The sequence below is a fragment of the Nyctereutes procyonoides genome, unplaced genomic scaffold (assembly GCF_905146905.1).
Source record: "Nyctereutes procyonoides isolate TBG_1078 unplaced genomic scaffold, NYPRO_anot_genome, whole genome shotgun sequence".
In the NCBI taxonomy this organism is placed as follows: domain Eukaryota; kingdom Metazoa; phylum Chordata; class Mammalia; order Carnivora; family Canidae; genus Nyctereutes; species Nyctereutes procyonoides.
The window spans coordinates 56,074,870-56,100,518 of record NW_026575135.1 but is presented as its reverse complement, the minus strand read 5'-3'; the positions used below and the strand labels follow the sequence as shown (position 1 = coordinate 56,100,518).

At 40.2% G+C, this 25,649-nt stretch overlaps 1 protein-coding gene across 1 annotated transcript in view; it reads left to right on the top strand.

Annotated features, from left to right (window-relative positions):
- Positions 1–6,806: 6,806 nt before the first annotated feature.
- Positions 6,807–25,649, top strand: part of ADAMTS19 (ADAM metallopeptidase with thrombospondin type 1 motif 19) — a 228,226-nt gene continuing 209,383 nt past the window's right edge. The window contains exons 1-4 of the mRNA XM_055301522.1: positions 6,807–6,912; positions 7,160–7,546; positions 7,680–7,892; positions 8,550–9,202. Of these exons, the coding sequence (XP_055157497.1) occupies positions 6,807–6,912; positions 7,160–7,546; positions 7,680–7,892; positions 8,550–9,202 (1,359 nt within the window). The remainder of the gene's footprint in view (positions 6,913–7,159; positions 7,547–7,679; positions 7,893–8,549; positions 9,203–25,649) is intronic.

Below are 25,649 nucleotides of genomic sequence, written 5' to 3'. Positions count from 1 at the left end.
TTTATTTCTATTTCTAGAAAAGCACTGTTTGTTCTTTTCCAAAGAGCATATGTAAGAACTCTTTGCTTAACCCTAAATTAGGAAGACCAACAATTTTGTTTCATATTTTCTTCTAGAAGTTTCATATTTTATAGTCTTATGTTTTATATTTAAAACTATTATCTAGGGATCCCTGGGTGGCGCAGCAGTTTGCCGCCTGCCTTTGGCCCAGGGCGTGATCCTGGAGACCCCGGATCGAGTCCCACATCGGGCTCCTGGTGCATGGAGCCTGCTTCTCCCTCTGCCTGTGTCTCTGCCTCTCTCTCTCTCTCTCTCTCTGTGACTATCATAAATAAATAAAAAGTTAAAAAAAATAAATAAAACTATTATCTATTTTGAGTTAGTGTTTATATATGAGATTCAAGTTGAGGGTTTTTATTTTGTCCTTGGTGTCCAGTTGTTCTGACGACATTTGTTGAAAAGGTATCTTTTCTCCATTGAATTACTTCTGCACCTTTGTCAAAAATCAGTTGACTGTAGTTCTGTGGAAAATATTTCTGGGTTCTATTCTGTTCCATTAATCTATGGAATACCACAATCTCCTGGTTACTGGAGGTGTGGATTAAACCTTAATATTAGGGGGTATTCAGTCCTCAGGTGGTATTTAGACTTTATTATCTTTTGTCAATTTTTTTCACAACTTTAGTTTCTGTGGTTTTTTTTTTTAATTTTTTAAAAATTTTTATTTATTTATGATAGTCACACACACACACACACACAGAGAGAGAGGCAGAGACACAGGCAGAGGGAGAAGCAGGCTCCATGCACCGGGAGCCCGATGTGGGACTTGATCCCGGGTCTCCAGGATCGCGCCCTGGGCCAAAGGCAGGCACCAAACCACTGCGCCACCCAGGGATCCCCTAGTTTCTGTGGTTTTGATGTATATTTAAAAAATAAATTTGTCTATAACTGCAGAATAAGTCTTCTGGGATGTTGATAGGAATTGCTATAAACAGAACATTTGGGCAGAATTGCCACCTTTTATATGCTTATTCTTCCAACTCACTGTATCTCTCCATTTATTGAGTTCTTTAATTTTTACTGTTTTGTGGTCTTCAGCATATAGATCCTATACATATTTGATTAGACTTACACCTAAATATTTCTTTGAGAGCTAATGTAAATAGTATTGAATTTTAGTTACTATTTGATCATTGCTAATATATAAAAATATGGTTGATTTTTGGTATCCTTGTATCCTGTGACTTTGCTCACTACTCTAGGAATTGTTTTGCATTGATTTTGAGAATTACATACATGGGCAATCATGCCATTGGCAAACAGGGACAGCTTTATTTAGCCTTTTCCAATTTGTATTACATTTATTTCCTTTAAGTGCTTAATTGCACTGATTAGGATTTCCAATACTATGTTGAACAGGAGTGGTGAGTGTGGATTCATGCCTTTGTTTCAATTTTAGAGGGATAGTATTCAGCCTTTCATTCTCAGTTGTAGTTTCATTTTTTATTTTTTTAAGATTTTATTTATTCATGAGAGACACAGAGAAAGGCAGAGACATAGGCAGAGGGAGAAGCAGGCTCCCTGTGTGGAGCCTGATGCAGGACTCAATCCTAGGACCTCAGGATCACACTCTGAGCCAAAGGCAGATGCTCAACCACTGAGCCACCCAGATGCCCCTCAGTTGTAGTTTTAAAAAACAGATATTCTTTATACAGTTGAAGCCTTTCCCTCTTATTCCTATTTCCTTTTGCTGAGAGTTTTAATCATAAATGGATGTTGAATTTTGCCAAATGCCCTTTTTGCGTCAGTTGGTATAGTCACATGGCTTTCTTCTGTAGCCTCTTGTTATAGTGGATTACATTGATTGATTTTGGAATATTGAACCAGGCTTGCATTCCTCAAATACATCTCATTGGCCATTTTACATTATTCTGTTGATATACTGCTAAATTTAATTTGCTAATATTTTTTTTTGGTTTATATCTATATTCATGATCTATGTTAATCTATATTTTGACCTTTTGTAGTGCCTTTCTCTGGATTTGGTATGCAGGTAATGCCAGCTTCATAGATTAAGTTGCAAAGTTCTATTTTTCTGGGAAAGATTATGTAGAATTGGTGTTACTTTAAAAATAAATGTTTAGGAATCACTGAAAGCATCTTCACCTAGAGATTTCTTTTTCCAAAGTTTTTAAGCTACAAATTCAATGTAATACCTTAAGAAGGCTTTTAGTTTAAGTCATATAAGCTTGGGTTAGGCTACAGCTGAGGGATTGTAGGAAAATGAGGTAAATATTATTGTAAACTAAAGGAAAGAGAATCTTTGTAATACATTGGCATTAAATTTAGCAAGACTGCTGTCTACTATAGAAAATGGTCCTAATGTACTGGTTCCTCAAGCTAAGGGGTTTTCCCAAAATTTTGGAAGTGGCCACTTGTTTTTTTCCTGCTTATAGAAAATGTAAAAGAAGGTAGAGAAACTAAAAGAGGCCAATGAGATGTATTTGAGAAATGCAAGGCTGGTTCAAATTCCAAAATCAATCAGTGTAATCCACTATAACAAAAAGCCATATGTGACTATACTGATTGATGCACAAAGGGCATTTGACAAAATTCAACATTCATTTATGATGAAAATTCACATCTAACTGAAATAGGAACAGCACTTGATGGCTATGGACCCTTTTAGCTTCTTTTTCAGTAAACTAATGCTAAATTTAAGAAGAAATTACATCAGAAGAAAAGTGAAATATAGGGCACTTTCAGGGAAAGCACAGCATAATGATGAAGCAAAAGGTGTGACTATAAAATCTTTTGTTAAGAACTTGTTGAGATCGCACTTGGATATTCAGAGGATCTTTGTGTCAGAGTGAAACTCCTCTAAAGTGTTTGATTTGTGTCTCCCAGACCTTTCAGCCAAACACGAGGAATTCTAACAAGTCTAAGAACTCTGCTTCTCATAAGAAACTCAAGGTAGAGAAGGTTTATCTCCAAGATATTTGAGTGTGTGGCTTTTGCCTCATGGATGGAAAGTGAAACCCATGAAGATTTATAGAATACTTGCAAAGTTTGAAAAACAGTTAAATGTGAAGAAATATTTCTGGAGAAAAAGGAGGTAGAGACTGTATAAAATGATATGGAGTTGCTAAATCCATAAGTTCTATTGTCAGGAAGCCAACCAAGAAAACTAATCATTTGTAAATGGGTACCATGTTTCATGAAAATGGAGGGATGACTCAGAGTAGCAACCAGTTCCTAGGGGGAAGACCCGGCACCATGGAGAATTATTCCCAGAACTTGAGAGGTTTGAACATTTTCCTACTTGGATTTCAGAATTGCTCTGGACCAGTGACACCTTTGTGCTTCCTCTTTTCATTCCTTTTGAATAACAACATCTCTAGCAGCTATCCCTGCCTGTTCCACCACAGTATGCTGGGTGTCTGGAAGGCAAATATACTGTTCTGTTAGTGTCACAGGTCTATAGAGGGAGAAAGACTGAATTCAAGGAGCTCTAGCTAATGAATGATGCTGAAAGCATTCATGCACACCTGATGTGATTTAGATAGTGAGATTCTGGACTTTGAGAAGCTGCTTTAATAGGATGAGCCGTTTGAGGGCCCTGGGAGGGGATGAGTATATTCTGCACATGGAAGAAATGCAAATAATTTATAGCTAGGGGGCATAAATGCACTCTGATGGTTTTTAAAATATGTTCATAAATTCTTTGATATTTCTCCATTTCAGTGTGAGCCAGACTTAGTGATTTGCTTTTTTTTTTTTTTTTTTTTTTTTAAAGATTGTATTTATTTTGACAGAGAGAGCGAGCACAGGCAGGGAGAGGGGGAGGGGCACAGGGAGAAGCAGACTCCCTGCCGAGCAGGGAACCCTGCACAGAGCTCAATCTCAGGACTCTGTGATCATGACCAGAGCGGAAGGCAGACACTTAAACAAGTGAGCCACTCAGGTACCCCGGTGATTTGCTTCTTAAGAGCAGAATATGGCAAAAGTAATGGTAGGCCATTTTCAAGATTGGGTTATAAAAAGACCAAAGCTGTCAGTGTGGGTACACTCTTCATCTTGAATTACTTGTTCTGAGAGAACACATGCAATGAATAGCCAGATGGAGAGGTCCATGTGGCAAGTTTCCTGCCAATAGCCACGTGATTTAGAAAACAGAACTTTTATCTCCAGTTAATTCTTGAGAAACTATAGTTCTGGCCAAGAGTTTGACTGCCATCTTGTGAGAGACCCTGAGCCAGAAATACTCAGCTTGGCTGCTCCTAGACTCCAGATTCTTAGAAATGATGTGAGATGATAAATGTTTACTGTTTTAAATTGCTTAGTTTGTTATGTAGCAGTAGAAAACTATTAAACTCTCTCTGCTGCTCCCTCTTCTCTGGCACTCTGGCCTGTAAATTCTAGTCATCTTGCTGTGTCTTGTCAGCTCATCTTCAGGGCTCTGTTTGGATTTCTCCTCCCTGTGCAGAAGCCTCTCCATGCAACTCAGTGAAAGGGTTATTTGTATTTTCTTAATATTTTAAGCATTTTTTTTTTCGTATGGAAAAGTATTTAAGATGAGCTTTAGGTTGTAAGAGGCTTAAGGCCAATGAGTCGAGAGAATGAGGAAGGCTGAAGGCACCAAAGCCAACTTTCTCTGTAGAGAAGCATGGTTTATAAAGTGCAACATGTGAGCACCTTGTGAATAAGAACAGTTGGTTCCACTTACTCTGATGCTTTGTCACTTACCTCCACCCCACAAAAGCCATTCTTGGTTGATGCTAGCTACCATCTGGTGACATATGTAGTGACCTGGCTTAGGCAACATATTTTTCCCAGCTGCTCCTTTCTTCCCTCTGACGTTAGTCATGCACACCCATGTCACAGTCTTGCCTTTTCTCCTTGATTTCACCATGTGCAATTTACTCAATTCCAAATCTTTCTTTCACGTACATACATACATGCTCAAACCCACTTTAACCGATGCTTTTACTTGCACAACTAAGTCTCCTCAGTTAGAGTACAATAACTTCCTACGAGTCCTTTCTCTGTTAGGCTTGTTCTTTCTGTGAGCTAGATAAATCATGCTGAGAGTAGCTGATCACCACCAGAGTTAGCGCTGTAATTCTGGATTAAGGAATTGGAATTTGAATGAAATACCGTACAGAAATCATTTTCTGTCATCTTCTAAACGATCTTAGAGAATCTCTTTAGAATTTCCACATCTATTCAGTGTAAATCATTGAATTAGGCAGGGTGTTGTTTAAAAAACATTATGTATATGAAACAGGGGTGCCTGGTTGGCTCAGTCTGCTGAGCGGCTCAGTCTTGATCATGGAATTGTGAGTGTGAGCCCCACGTTGGGTATAGAAATGACTTAAAAATCTTTAAAAAATTTAAAAAGATATATAAAAGAAATCCTACCTTTCCAAAAAAAACAAAAAAGATAGGCTGGTTGAAGAAATATGTAACAATGTACACAAAACCAAATGATTTATAGAAGTTTTAGAAAATATACACATAAGTTATAACAGTATTTCCGATGGGAGAAAGATTAGAGCTAGCTGGGAATTAGGCAAACCTTTCCATAACAATCACTATTAATTTCTACCATTAGGGATTGGAAGGGATCATGGGTCAGTAGGCACAAAAAAGCACAGAGATGGGCACTTCCATTGGCAATCTGTGCTTCTGAGAATATTCTGAGCTACCATATAGCTCATTTAGTTTTAAGGAATCACAAAGGTATTTCAGTAAAGACAGACAATATCCATTCCTTCTATAGTCTTCTATTTCTGTCATCATTGTTGTTCAAATTACATAAAAAAATCTTACTCAAGTCATATATCCTGGTGGACGTGTTTCATTAAAACTAGCCATCTGCCTTAAAACTTGCAATATTTGTTAAAAATAAACTGACTTTGATTTCTTGCCTAGTTTTAAGTCTGTATAATTGAGTCTCATAAAAAGGAGTGTGTAGGTTTCTAAGTAACCCAGATTATTTCTTGAACGTCTGGAAATCCATACCCACCCTAGTTGCTCCGGTTTTAGAGATTTTACAAGACAAGGTCTTGGAGACAGAGCACTCTTGACAAACACACCTAGAGTGTCTTCATGTTTGTTTTTAAACTCAGGACAACTCAAAGAAAGTATTCTAGGACCCAGCTTATTCAAACAATGGCTTTCCTTTGAAATAAGATAGTCTGCCTCCCTTAAAGGCATAGTAGTCACCTTTGACACAAGGAACAGAAGGTAAAATAACAAAGGATGTGGGGAATCAATCTCCCACGGCTGGAATTTTTAGAAAATACTGATTTCTAGGTGACTGGCCTAGTCCAGAGGGTGCGAATAGCAAGCAGATTAGATCAATCGCCCTCTAGTGTGATGTGGAAGGTTTGATGTGGCCAAGGAAGAGGTATGCAAAAGGGAGTGGGTACTATGAAGATCCCTAACAAAGGAAGCACGAATATTTAAGCTGGGACTTCCCCCCAAAAGACAGAAGTAGCCAAGATAAAATTTTAGTGTACAAAAGAGTAAAAAAGGCAAAATAATCTCACCTCATCTGAGATCTTTGGCATACAATATTTAATGCCAGGTCCTTTAATCTCACCCTTATGTGAAAGAATGAGAGAGAGAGAGAGAGAGAGAGAGAGAGAGAGAGAGAGAGTATGTATGAGAGTGAGAGAAGGGGAGGGGAAGGAAAATTGATAGCAGTGATGAATGGCAAGCCTGAAAGATAAGGTGATATAAGGGGCTCTGAAATGTCAGGGTGTCTGTCCACTGTCCTGGGAACCTTTGAAGCACACTCCATGACGAATTACATTATCTCCAGGCTTAGGAAAATTCCTACAAAGATGGATAGAAAAATCAAAGGTCTTTGGAAAGTGGGGCCACAGCTTTGTGCTCAGGCCGGCAGTAAGTTTTGTTTTCTGTGATGTGAGAGGATGGGTGGGTGGGGGTGGGGGGAGCGCTAGGGGGTGGGGTGGACCGGGGAGGCGCCTGTACCTGCACACAGCTGGGGGTGGGGGCAGGGGGTGGGGAGTGGGAGTGCGTCCCGGCTAAGGATGCAAATCGGCCTCCCAGAGCGGCCAATCAGGAGCCAGGTGAGGGAATTTGGGTCCCCACCGCAGCTGGGTGTGTAAGCACGTGTGTGGGGTTCCAGGACCTTTGTCCCGCAGTCACCCGGGGCGGGCGCCCCTCGGCTCCCCTTTTCTTGTCGGGTCTGCTCGAATCCTTTCTCCTCCACACCCACCTCGCCAGTCGTGCCTCCTCCTCATCCCGCCACTGACTCCCGCCCGCGCCTCTCCGGGTAAGAGCGTGCGGCGCCGCGGCCCCGAGCCGCGCGCGGAGCTGGGCTCCCCGGGCTGCCGGGAACAGCCCCCGGCAGTGCCGCGCGGGCGCAGGCGGCGAGCCACGGCTCGGACACCACGGCGGGGCAGCCCGCGCGGGGCGGTCCTCCGCCGGTCCCGAGGCAGCACTGCCCGCCTCGCGCCTCAGCTTCGGGTCTATCCCGTGGGGCTCCGGAAACTCTCGCAGCGTCCAGGACGCGGCAAATAGACTCCTCACCTAATTCGCCGGGGAGCCAGAGCGCTGCCTGCCCCCGCTCCTCCCCCCACCCCACCCCCGCCCGGGCTCCGGCAGCCTCTCGGAGTCACACAGCACCCCGCTCCCACCCCCGGCAGACAAAGGGCCTGGGCCAACTCGCCGCCCGGCCTCCTTGCGCTCCGGGGAGGCGGCGGCGCCCGCGGTGGATCGCGCAAGGAGGCGCGCGCGGGGCGAGGAGCCGCGGCCGCGGGAGCGCGGTCCCGGGACGAGCCGCGAGATGCGCCTTACACCCATCGGCTGCTGCTGCCTCCTTTACCAGCTGGGGGTCCTAGCGAATGGGGTCGTTTCAGGTAAGTGCTTCCGAGACTTGCGGCTCGCTTTTTCCAACTTCCCTAGCGGAAGCCGAGAACGCACGGGTAGGCTGGGCTGGTGCAGCCGGTGCGCGGCGAGCGGGGCTCCGTGGGTAGCAGTTAAAGGGAAAGGGAGCGTGCGGGTGCAGATGAGGGGCGTCAGGCTCGCCCAGCAGGATGCACGTCTCTCGACCTCATTCTAAACATCGTGGGATGATGATTAGCTTCCCCCTACTGAGGGCAGTTAGTATTTATTCGCAAAGAGGTACGTTTACAGCCACCTGGAGGAAAGTGAGGAAGCACAGCGATTCGATAGCGAGGCTTCGCTCTGACACATACTTAGGAAAGTAATTGATCCGTGTTGGAGTCTTGGCACCGCTTTTCCTCCGACAGAGTAAGCGCTGTCACCAGACTTTGCTGCCCCACTCCTTCCTTCACCCCTCCCCCACATAACCGTACTTTTATTTTGAAAATGCTGCGGTCTGTAATCCGATCGCAGGGCTTCGGGGGCTGCAGGAGCTCGGGGGGCTAGACGGGTGGTCTCCAGCGCATTAGCCCGAGAGCCCTGAGTCTGAGCCGAGTGTGAGCCTGGGAATGCTTGTGCTACTGGAACCGCGCACGTTAAGCCCCGCACTTCTCTGTCTGCCCCGCCCGCAGGGCTGCAGTTCGCCCCCGACCGCGAGGAGTGGGAAGTCGTGTTTCCTGCACTCTGGCGCCGGGAGCCAGTGGACGCGGCGGGCGGCAGCGGGGGCAGCGCGGACCCGGGCTGGGCGCGCGGCGCTGGGGGCGGCGGCGGCGCCCGGGCGCAGGCGGCCGGCAGCTCGCGCGAGGTGCGCTCCGTGGCCCCGGCGCCGCCCGCGGAGCCCGCCGAGGGCCAGTCCGAGCCCCGGCCCCAGCCGCGGGCCCCGGCGCCGCCGGCGGCCGAGGAGGACGAGGAGTTCGAATCTCAGGAGCTGCCGCGCGGATCCAGCGGGGCTGCCGCCCTGTCCCCGGGCGCCCCGGCCTCGTGGCAGCCGCCGCCCCCGCAACCACCCCCATCTCCTCCCCCGGCCCGGGAAGCCGAGCCGGACGGCGACGAGGTCCTGCTGCGGATCCCGGCCTTCTCCCGGGACCTGTACCTGCTGCTCCGGAGAGACGGCCGCTTCCTGGCGCCCCGCTTCGCGGTGGAACAGCGGCCGGGCCCCGGCCCCGCGCGGGCGACTGCCGCCCCGCGCCCCCCGGCGCCGCCCGACGCCTCCTGCTTCTACACCGGGGCGGTGCTGCGGCACCCCGGCTCGCTGGCCTCTTTCAGCACCTGTGGAGGTGGCCTGGTAAGCGCCCTTCCTCGCCCTGCCCTCCGCCTTCCCGCCGCTCGCCCCTCCCCCCAGTGCGCCCGCCTGGTTTGCAGGCCCCTCATCCCGGCCCGGAGCCGTCGCCCTGAACTTGACCCTGGCCTCCACCACGCGGCAGCGCATCCTGTGGGCTTTACCTCCCGCACAACAGCTCCAGCGCCGCTCGGTGAATCTGAAGGCTGCCTGGCTGGGTCAGCAGCCTGCTCCTTCCGCACGGTTACACGTTTCTTCCGAATAGGGCATCACACTGTCTCCTGGTAACTCTTCCCACTGGTTTTACTTCTTTCGCTTTTCCAAAATAAGCCCAGCACGTGGTGTCTTTTAGGAGTTTGGAAGACAACCAATCTGCTCACTGCAGGATCTCACTCCCTCTCTGCCCCCACCCCCAGGTCCTGCATTTATTATCTCCATTTTTTTTTTTTCCACGTCCTACTTCAAAGTAGTCAGAACAGTTCTCTAGGGAATTACAATCTGACAGCTGTCTAGAATTTAAACACGTGCACAGCCACACTGGACACCTGTTCAGTGTTCTGTGAGCGACAGGAGTGGAGAAGGAGTCTGTGGGAGCTGTGGAGGATGAATGACCTTAGGACTCGGTATGCAAAGGGTCATGGTTCTCTGGGTTAACTTTTTCTTTTCTGAGGTTTGTATTTTACTTGGCAGTAGTTGGCTTTTCTCCCCTCCACTCCACTGTAGAAAGTAGTAGGGGTGGGAGTCTTGCTGAGAGGCCTGTTGGAAGGGGAAAGGAAAAAAGCCATTTGCTCCATCTGAACAATAGAGATCATACTTGGATTTTCTCTCCTCTGTCCTGACCCAGGTTTGGGAATAATTGTTCCCTCCTGTAAGTTGGCCTTTACTTTGTGGTAGAGTATACATAACATAAAATTTACCATTTTAACCATTTTTAGATGTACAGTTCAGAGGCATTAAGTACCTTCACATTTATTACACCGCCATCATCATTGTGGCCTTTATTACTAGTTTAAGGCAAAACCCACAAGATGTTGAAAACACTCATGTGATTTGTGGCCTCATTTTGCTGTTTCTGGTGAGCCATGGATGAAATCCACAAGGACTTGTCTGAAAGCAACCTGCTCATTTGTAGAAAAACCCAATAGTAATGGAGAGCAGAAAATAGCCACACAATCAAAGCCACCCAAAGCCATGAAATGGAAAAAGATGGTCAAAAATCCAGACAAAATGAAACTGGAAATTTTTACCTATGCCCTCCTAAGGTCTCATGGTCCAATGATGTAAATTGCTGGACAGGGCTATATTTTACCAGATGCTCATAATGATGAATATTCAAATATGGACATTTTTAGCCATGAGTGAAAAAAGTTGGCATGGAAAAAATACACGAAAAGCTTTTAAAAATGTTTTTTTGTGGAACTGGTGTTTGAACACTTCACTGGGGGAAACATTTTGTGGGGATTTCATTGTCCACTAGTTTTTGGCCAGGGATTAAATAATTACATATAGAACGTTCCTGGTGTGGTAGAAGCAATAGGGGATAAAGCATTTCACTGTGTTGAAATGTGGGCTTTTGGTCAGATTTTCCAAATGAGCTATGCCTTCTCTCCATACTTAAGGGAGCAAAGTTAGAATTATGAGTAGGTTTTTCATAGACTGAATAGGAGTTTGACATACCTCCCTGTTTATCATGTTGGACTTTTGCTCACTTTTCCTATTAGCCACATATGTATATGTTCTGAACTGGGAAGTCTTTGTTATTGAGGAAATCTGACGTTGCCAGCAATACAGTATAGCAGTCAGACTTTTGAGTAAAAAGTTAGGCAGATAGCCAAGAAGAGTGGGTTTGTTACTCCAGCCTCTACCATGCCAGCCCTTTTTCCCTTATGAGAGTGGATTAGGAAAGGGAGCAGAGTTTGTTATCTGAGCTCTGACATTGGCTTGTTCCCTGACAATTGACAAGTCCCTTACCTCTCTGGGCTTCAGTTTTCATTAGTTAAATGAGAGAATTGGATGCTTTAATTAAAACCTGGAGGATAGAATTGAAATTCTATTACATGTTAAATGTATCCTACATCTTGCATTGGGGACTTACAGATGAGGACAAAGACATCATACACAAGTGGTTATGAAACAGGTATCCATGGGACAGTGATGTGCTGAACCAAATCTTGTGCCTGAGGTAAAGTCCAGCCTGGGGAGTTGGGCAAGGCTTCCCAAAGCAGAGTTGAACTGGCTTTTGAAGCACGAGGAGGCTTTCCCTAGGCAGAACAAGGCTGAAGAGTGTTTTAGGTCGAGGGATGATGCTGAAGATGTAAAATGGCAGGCCTATCAGGGAAATGAAAATCAGGATCTCCTGTGATCAAGCCAGAAGGTACAATAGGGAGAAATGATCTGGTGAGAACAGACCTCCAAAGCCTTGTCTGCTGGAGTATGGGCTTTTCCTAACTTTTGATTATCATAGGGCTATACACTGTTCTTCTGTATTTCCAGAATTCTGTGATATTCTGCTTCTAATGTGAGGAATCATAATGACTTTCTCTGGGGGTGCTCTTATTTATAACAGCAACTGCTTTTCTTCTCAGTAAGTGAAAGCTTTCTGGTGGTTAGTTGCCTAGAAAAGAGTAGATAACTAAGTGTGCCTTCCCCTTTCCTCTCTCAGCAGTTGGTTTTGTCTCCTGGTGCCTGAACTCCTCAACACCTTTTGGGTTATTTTGTATTTGAAAAGATCCAAAAGTCTCTATCAAAGGAGACAGATCCAGTTTTGCAACTGGAAATCTTTTATCAACTGTCCAGTTTTGCAAGGTGGTAAACATTTCTAAGGTTGGCCCGCTCATCCTCCAGATAGTAATCTGATTCGTGCTGTGAAAGCAAAAGTGCTAGAATAGATATTTTGGGTACATGGTCAGGTGCTGCCTCTCCAAAGTACTTAAACTTTCTGGATTTCATTTTTCCTGTTTATAAAACGCACAAATTGTATTTATATGTCTAGACATTGATGTATGAAGTGTTCTTTCTGTTTCCCTTATTAGTGTGTAATATTGAACAGTAATCTTATTTGAGCCACATATTAGATCCCGTAGTCACATAAATATCCAAATACTAAGCGATTAAACATTTGTTGAGCAAGTCCTCTGAGCAAGGCACTGTGCAGATATGGAGAATACAAAAAGGAGATGAAAAAGCCTTGACTTATGTTTCAAGGAGCTTCCATCCTGGCTTGCCAGTGACAGATGGAAATAGAGTAGCTTGAGATAGGTACAAATGTAGGTATGTCCCAAATACTTTGATGGTATCTTCTTACTACTTATTTCTTTTGATTTCCACAACATTGTAAGATACCTGGTTTTGAGTAGGCACTCAATAAAAATAACTGAGCAAAATACAGCATATACAGTACTTCATTATGTTTTAAATAACCATCTCTAAAAATTAAAATACAAAAAAAATCAACAAATTAAATTTTATGAAAGAGTGCAACAATTTCCTTGGCTCAAAACTAACACATTAGTTCATTGTTGTTGTTTTAAAAACCACACCTGGGACGCCTGGGTGGCTCAGCGGTTGAGCATCTGTCTTCTGCTCAGGGCGTGATCGCAGGGTCCAGGGATCCAGTCCCACATCGGGCTCCCTGTGAGAACCTGTTTCTCCCTCTGCCTGTGTCTCTGCCTCTCTCTCTGTCTCTCGTGAATAAATAAATAAAATCTAAAAAAAAAAAAAAACACCCAAAACCAAAATACACACACACACACACACACACACATGCACACACACACACACCCCTAAGCAGGATAAACTAGAAACTACACACCGTGCCTTTGGTTCCTTTTAAATGGACTGTTGAAATGGTAATCGTTAATATTTGGATTATCCTTCCAGGATGATAAAGAATGACTACTAAAACTTTACCCCCTTAATTTTTAAGTTGTATACAGTAGTCATTTTGTTTAGTTCTTTATACAGAATATGCAGTCCTGTGTAAATTCAATTTTGGGAGGCAGTTTAGTCCTTTTTTTGAATCACAGTATCCAATGCCACAGCAAGTTTTGAACAGTTAAATATTTTAGGGTATCCATTTCGGACAGGGCACTTTCTCAGATACTAGTACTAAAGCAGGAGGGAGAGTGAGGAGACAGGGTTGAGGGGAAGGGTTGTGCACTAACAGAACCAGGAAAAAAATGGAATCAACATCCAAATGAAAAAAGTAAAGATTGCAGACTAACCTCACACATCTACCTTCTTTGTTCAAGCCCCATCTTAGGAGCAACAGAGAAGATCTTCTAAATAAATCTAAAGCAATATTATAAAAGAATGCCATTAGTACCTCAGACATGCTGAATATCTCCTGAAAGAGTGAAAACAGTTTTGGATTGGATTAATGGAAAACACAGAGACATTAGGAAACTTCTGTGAATGGTGGGGGCTATACCAGAAGTACTGATGGACATGCAGGGAGCAGGAATACAGGGAGCAGAAGTGGTTTTGGCTTTTTCTCATGTCCAGTTATGGCAAGCGGTAGAATCCAAATGTCTGTGCCTAGGCAAGAACAGAGAGGATAAAAGCACAGCTTTCCCAGGCATGTTGGTGACACCATAGGACCCAGCATCTCCCCTCCAAAAGATCTCTTAGCTCCCTGCAGCGAGCAGAAGGTCCCATCTCTTTCATCAAATAACTGGAGGAGTCACAACAGATAGGTGAGCAGGGAAACCAAAAAGGTGTGAGCTGACATCCAAGAATGTCACACTTTTAAGAAAATGAAGCATATAAAGGAGTCATCAAACCCTGGCTAGTTAATATATGAAGCAACAAAATTAATAGAACAAATGGATAGGTCAACAGAAGTATAAGAGCGGATATATATTTATGGGAAAAATAAATTAAAAAAATACAGCAACAGCTGCTAGCTAGAAAAAGATGAGTAGATATAATGGACCTAAAAATAAGTGATCATTGGAACTAAAAAACTCCATCAGTGAACTGACAGGTAAATTTCTGATCTAGAAGATCAGGCCCAGAAATTCTCCCAGAGCATAATATAAAGGACAAATGCATCCGCTGTATGAAAGAAAAGTTGTGAGCCGTGAATCATAGATCTGGATGATTCACATTTATCCAATAGCATTTAACTCTTAAAAATAAGTGAAAGGATAGAATTTTGTTTGTGTGAGTGTAGTGTAATTTATGTTCCAATTTTTCACTTTGATAACTCCATGATAAACATCCTGATACAGTAATGTTTGAACACATATCTGATTATTAACCTCTGCCCATTTATAAAGGACAGAATAGAATATTTATTTTTAATGTGTAAAAATTTTTAAATTTTTAAAAAGATTTTATTTATCTGAGAGAGAGACTGAGTGTGTGAGAGAGTAAGCATGGGCAAGGGAGGAGGGGCAAGGGGAGAGGGAGAAGCAGGTTTCCCCACTGAGCATGAAGCCCTACTATGTGGAGCTCCGTCCCAAGACCCCAGGATCATGACCTGAGCCAAAGGTAGAAGGGAGACACTTCCTAGACTGAGCCACCCAAGTGTCCCATGGATAGAATTTTTAAAATGCGTGCAGTGTACCCTAAACATTTGAACCTAATTTAAATCACCAGTGTATATATTTATCCACCAAACTTTGGATGTGAGGCCAGATAACTGGTATTACAGGTGAGCCTTACCCATCAGGCATACAGACCAATTTCCAATATAGGTTTCTGTATTTAGAAGAAAAGCTAAAGATAAATTCAAACATAATTTGTGTGTAGCATCCTGGACTTTATTTTTTTTTTTAAGATTTTATTTATTCATGAGAGAGGCAGAGACACAGGCAGAGGGAGAAGCAGGCTCCATGTATGGAGCCTGATGCGAGACTTGATCCCAGGACCCCGGGATCACACCCTGAGCCAAAGGCAGAAGCTTAACCGCTGAGCCACCCAGGTGTCCCAACTTTTAAAAATTTTGAATCTTTTACACTTGTTTCATCCCAAATAAAATGAGAGCATAACAACTTAGCTTTCACAAGTCTTTCCAAAATTTTCAAATAAACAGTTTTGCACTTGTATTTCCCTGTTTAATATTTAGTGATTGATTAAATTACATGACTACAAAATGTCATACCTATGTATGTTCAAGCAAATGTAATTGTTTCTTGGTAAACATACAGGCCAATTGGTGGAAATAATTGCTTGGAGCAAGACAAGGGAGTAATCTACTAGCTGTGTGCATCCCGCATGTTGCATGCCTCAGTGATCATATTTTCTAGGTGGTGTGTATAGAGAATTATTTAAATCAGTAATTTGACTTGATTTGGCTGATATAACTATTATTGGTTAGGTAGAGATTAACAGAATTTTTTTTTTTAGTATTGTAATAAAATTTCCAGAGATAAAGAAAGACATGCACCTTCACATCAAAGGATGAATCACCAAGCTCACAGTCATTTAAGTAGAGACCTATACCTAGACATATTATGGGGAAATATTAGAAAGTCAAAGTGAAAATTCTACAAGTTTAATAAAGGAATGGTCATTCCTAATGGAATGAGTGTCAGACACTAGAGGATCATCAGTTGATGGTTTTAGAGATCTGAGGAAATGTGATTTTGACTCAGCCCAACTACCATTCATTTTTTTTCAAGTTTCTATTTAAATTCCAGTTAGATAACATACAGTGTAGTATTAGTCTCAGTTGTAGAATTTAGTGATTCATCACTTAGATATACAACACCCAGTGCTCATCAAAACAGGTGCCCATGGGCAGCCCCGGTGGCTCAGCAGTTTAGCGCCGTCTTCAGTCTGGGGCCTGATCTGGAGACCCAGGATCGAGTCCCATGTCCAGCTCCCTGCATGGACTTCTCCCTCTGCCTGTGTCTCTGCCTCTCTCTCTCTCTCTCTCTCTCTCTGTGTGTGTGTGTGTGTGTCTCATGAAGAAATAAATAAAATATTTTTTTAAAAAAAACAGGTGCCCCCTTTAATACCTATCACCTATTTATCCCATTCCCCTACCCACCTTCCCTCCAGTAACTCTTGGTTTGTTCTGTGAATTAAGAGCCAAACTACCATGCAAACCTAAAAGCAAAGCAAAATCATTTTCAAAATTATAAGGACTTGGGATGCCTGGGTGGCTCAGCAGTTGGGCATCTGCCTTTGACTCAGGGCATGATCCCGGAGTCCGGGACTGAGTCCCACATCGGGCTCCCTTCAGAGAGCCTGCTTCTCCCTTTGCCTGTGTCTCTGCCTCTCTCTGTGTGTCTCTCATGAACAAAAAATTAAAATCTTTAAAAAAGAAAACAAAAACACAAAAAATCCAAAATCATAAGAACTCAAACTTTACCGAACAGAACCTCCAGAAAGGTATGCAATGAAAAAGTCTTCCCCCAACATCCTTTTTCCAGTCATTGTTATATTCCCTCCTAGATGTTACTAATAACCCTAGCTAGGGTTATTAGTTTCTAGTGTGTGATCTAGAAGCAGTTGATGCATAAGCAAATATGTATATGTAAATGTATAGTGTTTAAGCCTACATTATTTATACATAGACACAAATGCATGCACATGTGAGATGATCACATACGAGTGCACAAAGAGATTCCTCTTTCTTTTCCTGATAGTTCCCTTTTATACCTGATTGCAGGTATGTTCTGTAATCTACTTCATCAGTTTGTTGTTGATGTACATTTGATCAGTTTAAGTATTTTCCTATTATGAACAGTGCTAAATCAATAGGACTCTGTAGATATGCCAGTTTGCTTCTGTAATGTAAATATTTGTCAAAGGGCATGCCGTATTGATCATTTGGAATGATGGTGCCTGATTGTACCCGACAGAGATGGTGCCACTCTGTACTCAACAGGCCAGAAGAGTCTGAGAATATGTCTTTCCCCTATGCTTTTACCAACATGGGTGTTATTAAAGAGGTTGATGTTTGTGAAATCTAATAGGCAAAGAAATGTTAGCTCAGTGTAGTTTTAATTGACAGTTTTGGGGTATTTTTTTGTGAGGCTGAGCATCTTTTCATATTTTTATTCTTAGTTCCTTTGCTGTAAATGTACCATTCGTATCCTCTATTCATTGTGCTATTAGATTTTTAGTCTTTTTCATTGTTTTCCAGAACTCTTTTTGATTAGTTTTTTTAAAAAGATAAATGTTAATAACAAAATGATACATGCTGAGTATATAAAGTTAGGAAAACATATAAAGTAAGTCATCTGTAAACTTACCATCCATAGATAGTCACTTTTTAGTGTATATGCTGTAAAGGAAATATAAATATCAAATAAATTTTTGCAATTGTTTTCGAGATTATTGGTAAACTAGTAAAAGCAGATTTTTCTCAAACATCATTTCTGGTTAATTAGGTTGGCACAGATTATGCAAATTGACAATATCCAGGGGGAATGCTTTGGGAGTCCTTAATCTTAACAGGAGAGCAAATTGGTAGAGACTTTTGTATTATATGTACTAAATTGTAAAAGTGCTTACCCTGCTTTGCAGGAATATTCATATCTTTGCAAAAGATTTACATATAAGCCTATTCATTGCAATGTTATTTTCAAGACATTGTAAGTATCCTTCATCATTAGTGGGCTACTTATGTGTGTGTGTGAATTCCCAGAGAACAAAAAGATAAAAGAAGTAATTCCTTGCTTCAGTATATTGACAATTTTAAGCAACTGTTTTTTTGCTTCAGCTTCTTGTCCTGCCTGTGTACATAGTAATTCTCTGATTTAATCAGTGTTCAGTGTCTCTTTATCAACTGAAGAGCATGTCTCTTTAAGGCATTTTATGGTTTTCTGGTTTAAAATTCAGAATAGTGTGTATGATTATGGTTCTGCTCCCAGTGACACATGAGAAGTTTCTGTATGTAGAATGTGCAGATAACTCCGTTCTTATTTGAAGCAAGGATACGGTGAATTGTAATTAAAAAATAATCTTATAAGAATCATCATGCTGATGGATTGACATTGAACATTTAAAGTCAATAAATTCTTTAATCATGTATTAATCTATGTCTTAGTATCCTGAGAGAATTCAGGCATGAAGCAATTTTATGAGAAGAAATTTTGTTTAATATTTGCTGATTAAATAATTACTTATTGAAACTTGTTAGCTGAATCATAGTATGATATACTTTTTACATTCGGGAAATCCTTGACAAGAGCTTTAAAGTATTTTTTTTATGCAACACTAAAACAGCACGTTTGTATTAAGCTCACGCACAATGTTTCCACTTAATTGCAATTACATTTTTATCTCAGATGGTTTTATGGCTTTACATGTACAAAGTAAAGAATAATCAGAGGAGTTCTAGGTTCCCAATCGATGGGAAGTGTCTTACCTTAGAAAAGTAATCTTCGCATATTTTGAGGCAGTGAGACAATCAGTAGTCCCTCTTGGATTATGATTTGGGGGATTTCCTGAAAGAAAATTTTAAGATTCCCTTAGTGAAACAAGGGCCATAACTTGCTTCAGAGTGCATTTAGGGTGCAGCCATAGTGAGCACATCATCTTGTCTCCATCTCATCTTTATTCTCATGCCAAGCCCTAGACTGAGAGAAGTGAGAAAATAGGAACTAAGCCATTTTAATGCTACCCAGATATTTGTACAGAATTATTGCGTGGCAGTGTTGAGAAGGTCCCTGGGGGTTAGAGTTTGGTATTTGACTTTTCCAACAAGAGAAACTTGATTTAATTTCATAATTAACATGCATATATCTGCAATAAATTATTAACTGTTGAGGCTTTAACTCAGATGATCAAGAAATGGAGCTGATGAGCCCAGGCCAATTTTGGCATTATTTAACATTTTCTGCTTTCCTGTTGCTTGCCATTAAAAATAAAATAATAAGATCTAAACATTTGGTTTTTTTCTTCACAAGCACATAAAAATGTTTTACCTTAGTTTTTTTTCTTTTTTTCCTCTTCTGCAATGCTTCATGTAAAATATATGATCACTTTCTGCAGTGAGCTCACATCACTGGTTCTTTGCTCATGCTTCTGGGTGCTTTTTTTCTTAAAGTCTAGTGTGCAGACAGCTTTGTCAAAATCATGATGGTAGGGGTGAGGTTGAGAGAGTTGGGAATTCTCATTTAAATCAGAATCCCAGTCTGGGCCTCAGATCCAAGAAATGCATTTATAAAGAATCCAAGGTAATTCTTGTGCAAGCTGAAATTCGAGGGTAGCCACTGGGAATTTAAGAAACAAACCAGATGAACATATGGGAAGGGAAAAAGAAAGAAAAGAGAGAGAGAAAGGGAAGCAAATCATAAGAGAGACTCTTAATGGTAGAGAACAAACTGAGAGTTGGTGCAGGAAGGGAGTTGAGGGTTGAGTTGAATGGGTGATGGGTATTAGGGAGGGCACTTGTTATGATGAGCACTGAGTGTTGTATGTAAATGATGAATCACTGAATTCTGCTTATGAAACCAATGTTCCATTATATGGTCACTAACTAAAATTTAAATTTTGAGTGACCTTGAAAATTCCAGCACTCACAATCTTTAATAGCTAGAGTTATATCCACCAAATTTTATACCCTAGGTGGATGGATTTTAATACCCTTTTTAGCTCCTATAGTGAACTTGAATACCTTCTGTCTTTACCTTTACCCCAGGAGCCCACTCAGACCTCATTGAGCTGGAAAGGATTTTATGGATTTCAAAACCTTATTCAGTAAGTTATAAATGTGAGCTAGTCAGGAGGTGATATCATGGGACCTTAATGCTGTTATGAATGTTTTTCTGCTCTTTAGGTGGAAAAGTATATAGAAATTGAAACTTGCTTCCCATTCTGGAATTTGGAAGTCAACAAAGTTCAATTACTTCCAACTGTCATCAACAGTTTCATGGGTAATGTAACAGTAGACCTACTCCTGCTGTTTCACAATAGATATTGTAATGAAATAAAGTTTATCAGCAACAAAGGAAGGAACATACCTTCAGACTGAAAGGAGTCTACCTTGGCAGCCAGTTTAGATGTGGCTAAATGAAGACCGAAGCATAAAAAAATGTATTATTTATTATTATGTAAAATTTTTAATTAAAATTTATTAAATGGTAAGCTAGCTCAAAGGGCAGAAATAACTAACAAGAAATAAAATAACAAGTCTTATCTACTCATTCACATTCTGTGAACTTGGATGTTGTGAGTCCTGTAAAGCTCATCACAATAACAGTGGAAACACATAAACCTGCTAAGAGGAATGGCCAGGCAGATAAATCTATCAACTAATCTGATAGGTGCAAATGGTGTATTTCCATTATTACTTGGATCCCAGTGTAGATGAGTGAAATGTAGGAAGTACATTTTCATTATAAAAGTTTTATATTATCAGCAGATATTTTCGTGTACCCCGTTCATATATGGGCAGTTCAGTTATTGACTGAGAAACTTGTATATAATTAGCAGAGTCTGTGTGTTGTTTTATGACTCTGGTTGTATGCTTGCAGGTAGAGTACATTGCATTTCAGAATTTTATTACAACAAAATATAAAGTTTGAGTCATTTATTTTGGAAGTAACGATTATATATAACTAACAATGTGTAATGTTTGAGTGATCCTTTGTGGAAATATCTTTTAATAAATTTAACTTAGCATCCTCTGTTTTGTCTACTAACATGGATAATTCTTGTGTCACTGTACATCTCCAGTTAGAATTTTGTCAGTTCAAAATAGATGGTTCTAATTATTAATGTTTTAAAAAGCATTGAGTCAGTATCTTAAATTGAATGTTCCTATGCAAAAATTTTTCTAAGTAGAATCTAATTATTTCTCCTTAGTAAGATAGATTCATGAATATGCCAAGCCAGGTTTTCTAAGGTAAATCATACAGGATAACATACATACAGGATATTGTGATGTATGTAACATACAGGATATTGTGATGCTTTTTTTTTTCTATTATCTTTTTTTCTGGTGTGATTTATATGCCCAAAATTCACCCAAATGTACAGTGTGGTGACTTTTAGTGCATTTACAGAATTGCGCAACCATCACTGCTATCCAGTGTTAGAACATTTCATCATCCCCAAGTGGTCACTCATACCCATTTTGCAGTCACTCTGTTTCTACCCCCAGTCCCAGGCAACCACTAATTTATTTTCTGTTTCAATAAATTTGCCTTTATATTTCATATAAATGAAATCATATAAAATTTTGTCTCTTGCCTGGCTTTTTAAACTTAGTATAATATTTTTGAGGCTCTTCCATGTGGTAACATGTATCAGCAGTTCATTTTTTTTCTTACTAGATTATGAGCCATTGGTTTTTTAAAAAAAATTTTTAAATGTTTTATTTATTAGAGAGCATAAGCAGGGGGAGGGAGACAGACAAACAGACTCCACACTGAGTGTGGAGCCTGACGTTGGGCTTGATCCCATGACCCTGAGACAATGACTTGAGGGGAAATCCAGAGTCTGTTGCTTAACTGACTGAGCCACTCAAGTGCCCTAATAAGCCATTTGTTATATAACACCACATTTTGTTTATCTCTTCATATGTTGTGGACATTTGGATTGCTTCTACTTTTTCACTATTATGAATAATGGTCATATGAACAGTCATTGTGTAGGTATATGTTTTCATTCCCAGGGAGCAGATGGAATTCCTTCCATCTAGGAGTGGAATTGTTAGGTCATTTGGTAAATATACATTTAATATTTTAGGAAACTGGCAAATTCTTTTATAACCAGTTTACATTCCCAACAGGAAAGTATGCAGGATTCCAATTTTTCCATATCCTCAACAATACCTGTTATTGTCTTATTTCGATCATAACTAATCTGTGGGCATGCAGTGGTATCTCCTTGTTTGCATTTCTCTGATGACTGTATGGAGCATCTTGTCATGTGCTATCTCATAGCTAATCATAAATCATCTTTGGTGGAATATCTAATCAGATCTTTTCCCTATTTTAAATTAGTTTTTTTTTTTTGTCTTTCTACTATTTGGTTTTAAGTGTTCTTTATATACTTGGATGTAAATGTTTTGTCAGATGTATGATTTACTGCTGTTTTCTTCTAGTCTGTGCATTTCTGTTCAGTTTCTTAATGGTGTCTTCTAAAGTTAATTTTTATAAATTTTGAAAAAAAAATCCAGTTTATCACTTATTTATTGGGTGTACTTTTGGTGTTGTATCTAAGAACTCTGCATCTAACTTAGAGTTGCATAGACTTTTTCCTTTTGGTTGCATAGGTTTTCTTTCAGTTTTCATATTTAGGTCTATGATTTATTCTGAGTTTTTGTGTATAGTGTGAGGTCAGGATTCAAATTAATCTCTTTGCATGTATATATCGAATTTTCTCTCAACACCATTTACTAGAAAGTTTATTCTCTCCTCATGAAATGCCATTGGGCTTTCGTTGAAAGTCAACAAAAATACAAGTTTACTTTTGAATTATTAATACTGTTCTTTCTATAAATATCAGTACTATGACATGATTTATGTAGATTTGTAATATGTTTTGAATTTGGGAACTTCAAGTTTGATTTCTTTTTAAAAAATATTTTGGCTTTCTTTATCCTTTGCATTCCTATAAAATTTTTAGGATCAGATTATTAATATCAACAGAGTGCTGGACTTTGATAGGAATTGTGTTTAAAGATCAATTTGGGGAGAGAGTCCATCCTAAAAGCTTTTTAGCTATCTATAAATTATTATTACTAGAACAGTCATTAGGGGATCTTTTGAACACTGTATTGATTGATAAGGAGCAGAATTAGCTACTGATAGCTCATATTATAATGTACAAGATTTAAGATTCATAAGGATTTATGAGAGCAAGGAAAGCCATTCATTTGGAGTTACACAAATAAGATATATATAATTAGTGTCTTTGCACAATTAGGATGTGAATCTAGGTATCATACTTCAGTATTGCTTCATATTGTCCCATTGCTGTGAAGAAGACCAAAGTTGTTAGGGTCAAGGTTGAAATAAAATAAACAAGTCCAAACAAGCTTAGAAAATCCAAATCAACATTTTCAAGAAGTAGATTTTAGTCACAGAGTTATTCCCTAAATATAAATTTATATCCAAATAATTATATGTTTATTTAAACAGAGCCAAAATTTCCAGTATAATGCCTTTTATTAAAAAACCAAAGCAATATGCTTTCTTTGGGAATATGACTATAGACAGATGTCTTCCAGCTATTGGAATCATTACTGAGAAAATGTTAGGAAAATAAAGGCCCTTAGGTAATGTATTTGTCAATAATGATATGAAGAAGACTTATAAAAGATAGAAATTTTGTATTTATTTAATTCCAGTAGATAATTTTACACATTTTAGCAGCGCTTACATAGGGATATATTACAAAACTGACAGCACTGTAGAATTGATGAAATTTAATATGAAAGCAAATGTGGACTTGGTGTCGTTTTAGGAAGCAAACATTTATGAATGCCTCATTGCAACTGTTGTTCTGGAAAAACTTGGCTCATGAAATAAAAAGTAACAATATCCAAGTCATTATATTTAAATCTTTGGTTTTGAATGATAATGTAGGGGGATGTACAAGAAATCTTTATAGTTTTTTTTAATGTGCTTTAATTTCTTCTACTTACGTTGACTGTATGTAGGTCAGGATTACAACAGATTTTCATCCCTGTAAATATTAAATTTGAGCTTTAAGAAATATAATGATGGCTCAAAAACTCTGCCAGGGTAGATGCTTTGAAGTGGTCAGGGGAAAATGGACAAGACATATTTACAAATACCACTTGAAATTTGCGTCCAAATTTGAGTTGGTAGAGTGGTAGATTAAAGAAACATGTTTGACTACCAATTTAATTCCCATGATGGTCTATTTTGCATTTTCAGTTTCCATAGTTCTGTTTCTTATCAGGCCCCAAGAGTTTATAAGCTATGTGAAATGACAGGACCTTCCTTGGAGAGAGGTAGAATCATGAAGAGGGTCAGTGGTTGGAAGATGAAAGAAGAGAAGCAAATCCACTGATGCATATTTAGAATGTGTTTTAAGCTTAAGAATGTGGAAACCCCTTACTTCTATTTGAAACGCTTTTGGAATTATATTCTAAAGCATCCCTGGGGACAGCCCTGCACTGCACATTAATATGATTTAAGAGAGCTCCAAAGCATTTGCCTATAGTTAGCTCAGTTGTAGTATTTTAGTAAGTGTTCTAATAACTTGGCTGCTCTTGCCTTGGCTATGGAGTCTCCACAAGTGCACAGTGTCCAATTTTTGGGTGCTTGGTCACATGGTCTTACGTGTTCTGAACCTATTAATAACTCACCATAGACTTGTAAGAGAATACATCAGACTCTATATTGGAACTGCATAATCTGCTGTCTATTTAATCCTTCTCTCATTTCTTTCCATTACCTATTCCTCTAGAAGATACTCATTCAGTTCTTTTCAGTGTTTATATTCCCTCCCCTTCCTGTAATTCTGAAATGGATTCCAATAAATTAATCTGGAGACTTAAGAAAAATACACAGTGTAAGTGCAAGAGAAGACAGTGGAGGACCACTATAATACTACAAGTGGTTATAACTGTGACAATAACATAGGTCTTTAAGGTAGGTACTTTACGGCTTATAAACTGCATTTATAAAATCTTTTGATTGTGGTATGTTACATATTTTTAGAAAACAAGTGAGCTGCTCAAACAAATGCATAGATGTGAATAGCTTTCTGTGCCCTGACTGGCATACAAGACACATATCTGCAAGAAGTAGAAGAGGTACTGAACTTTCTCACTAATCATATCTACAGGGGTAGGAAGCAGGTGACACCTCCACTTTTTTCTTTATCAGATCAGTAAAGATCAGCGAATAGAATTCTATTTGCATCAATTTTAAAAAAGAAAGACTTGAAGCCCAGTATATAATAGCTGTATTTATTGAGTGCTACTATATGCTGCACTCACGCTCATACTGTCATACGTTATGGCTCAGTTCCATAGAAATGCAACAAGATACATATCTCAAACGATTTTATAAATACAATGCTGAATCTCATGGATATTGAGTAAATCACCCATATCAGACAGCTGGTAAGGCCCAGGAGGTGAAATTCAAAGTTACACCTTTATGTTGTGTGCGTGCACACGTGTGCATATAGTGAAAATATTTTGTGACTTCAGTTTTATTTATCAGAGATGTATAACATTCATTTTAGTTCTTTGACCCAAGGTATAGGGTGGAAATTGACATGGAGTAGAACAGAACAGAAATGACATAATAGAAATTACTAATTTTTTTGAGAGGGAGGGGGAGGGATAAAGGAAGATGGACAGAGAGAATCTTAAGCAGGCTCCATGTTCAGTGCAGAGTTTGATGTGGGGGGTCATCTCATAACCCTGAGATCATGACCAAGCTGAAATCAAGAGTCAGATGCTTAACTGAGCCTCCCTGGCTCCCAGAAATTACTAATTTTTTAATGTAACCTATCTTTCATTACTTCTTTAATTGCTGTCTTGTATTAGTACTCTTAAAATTTT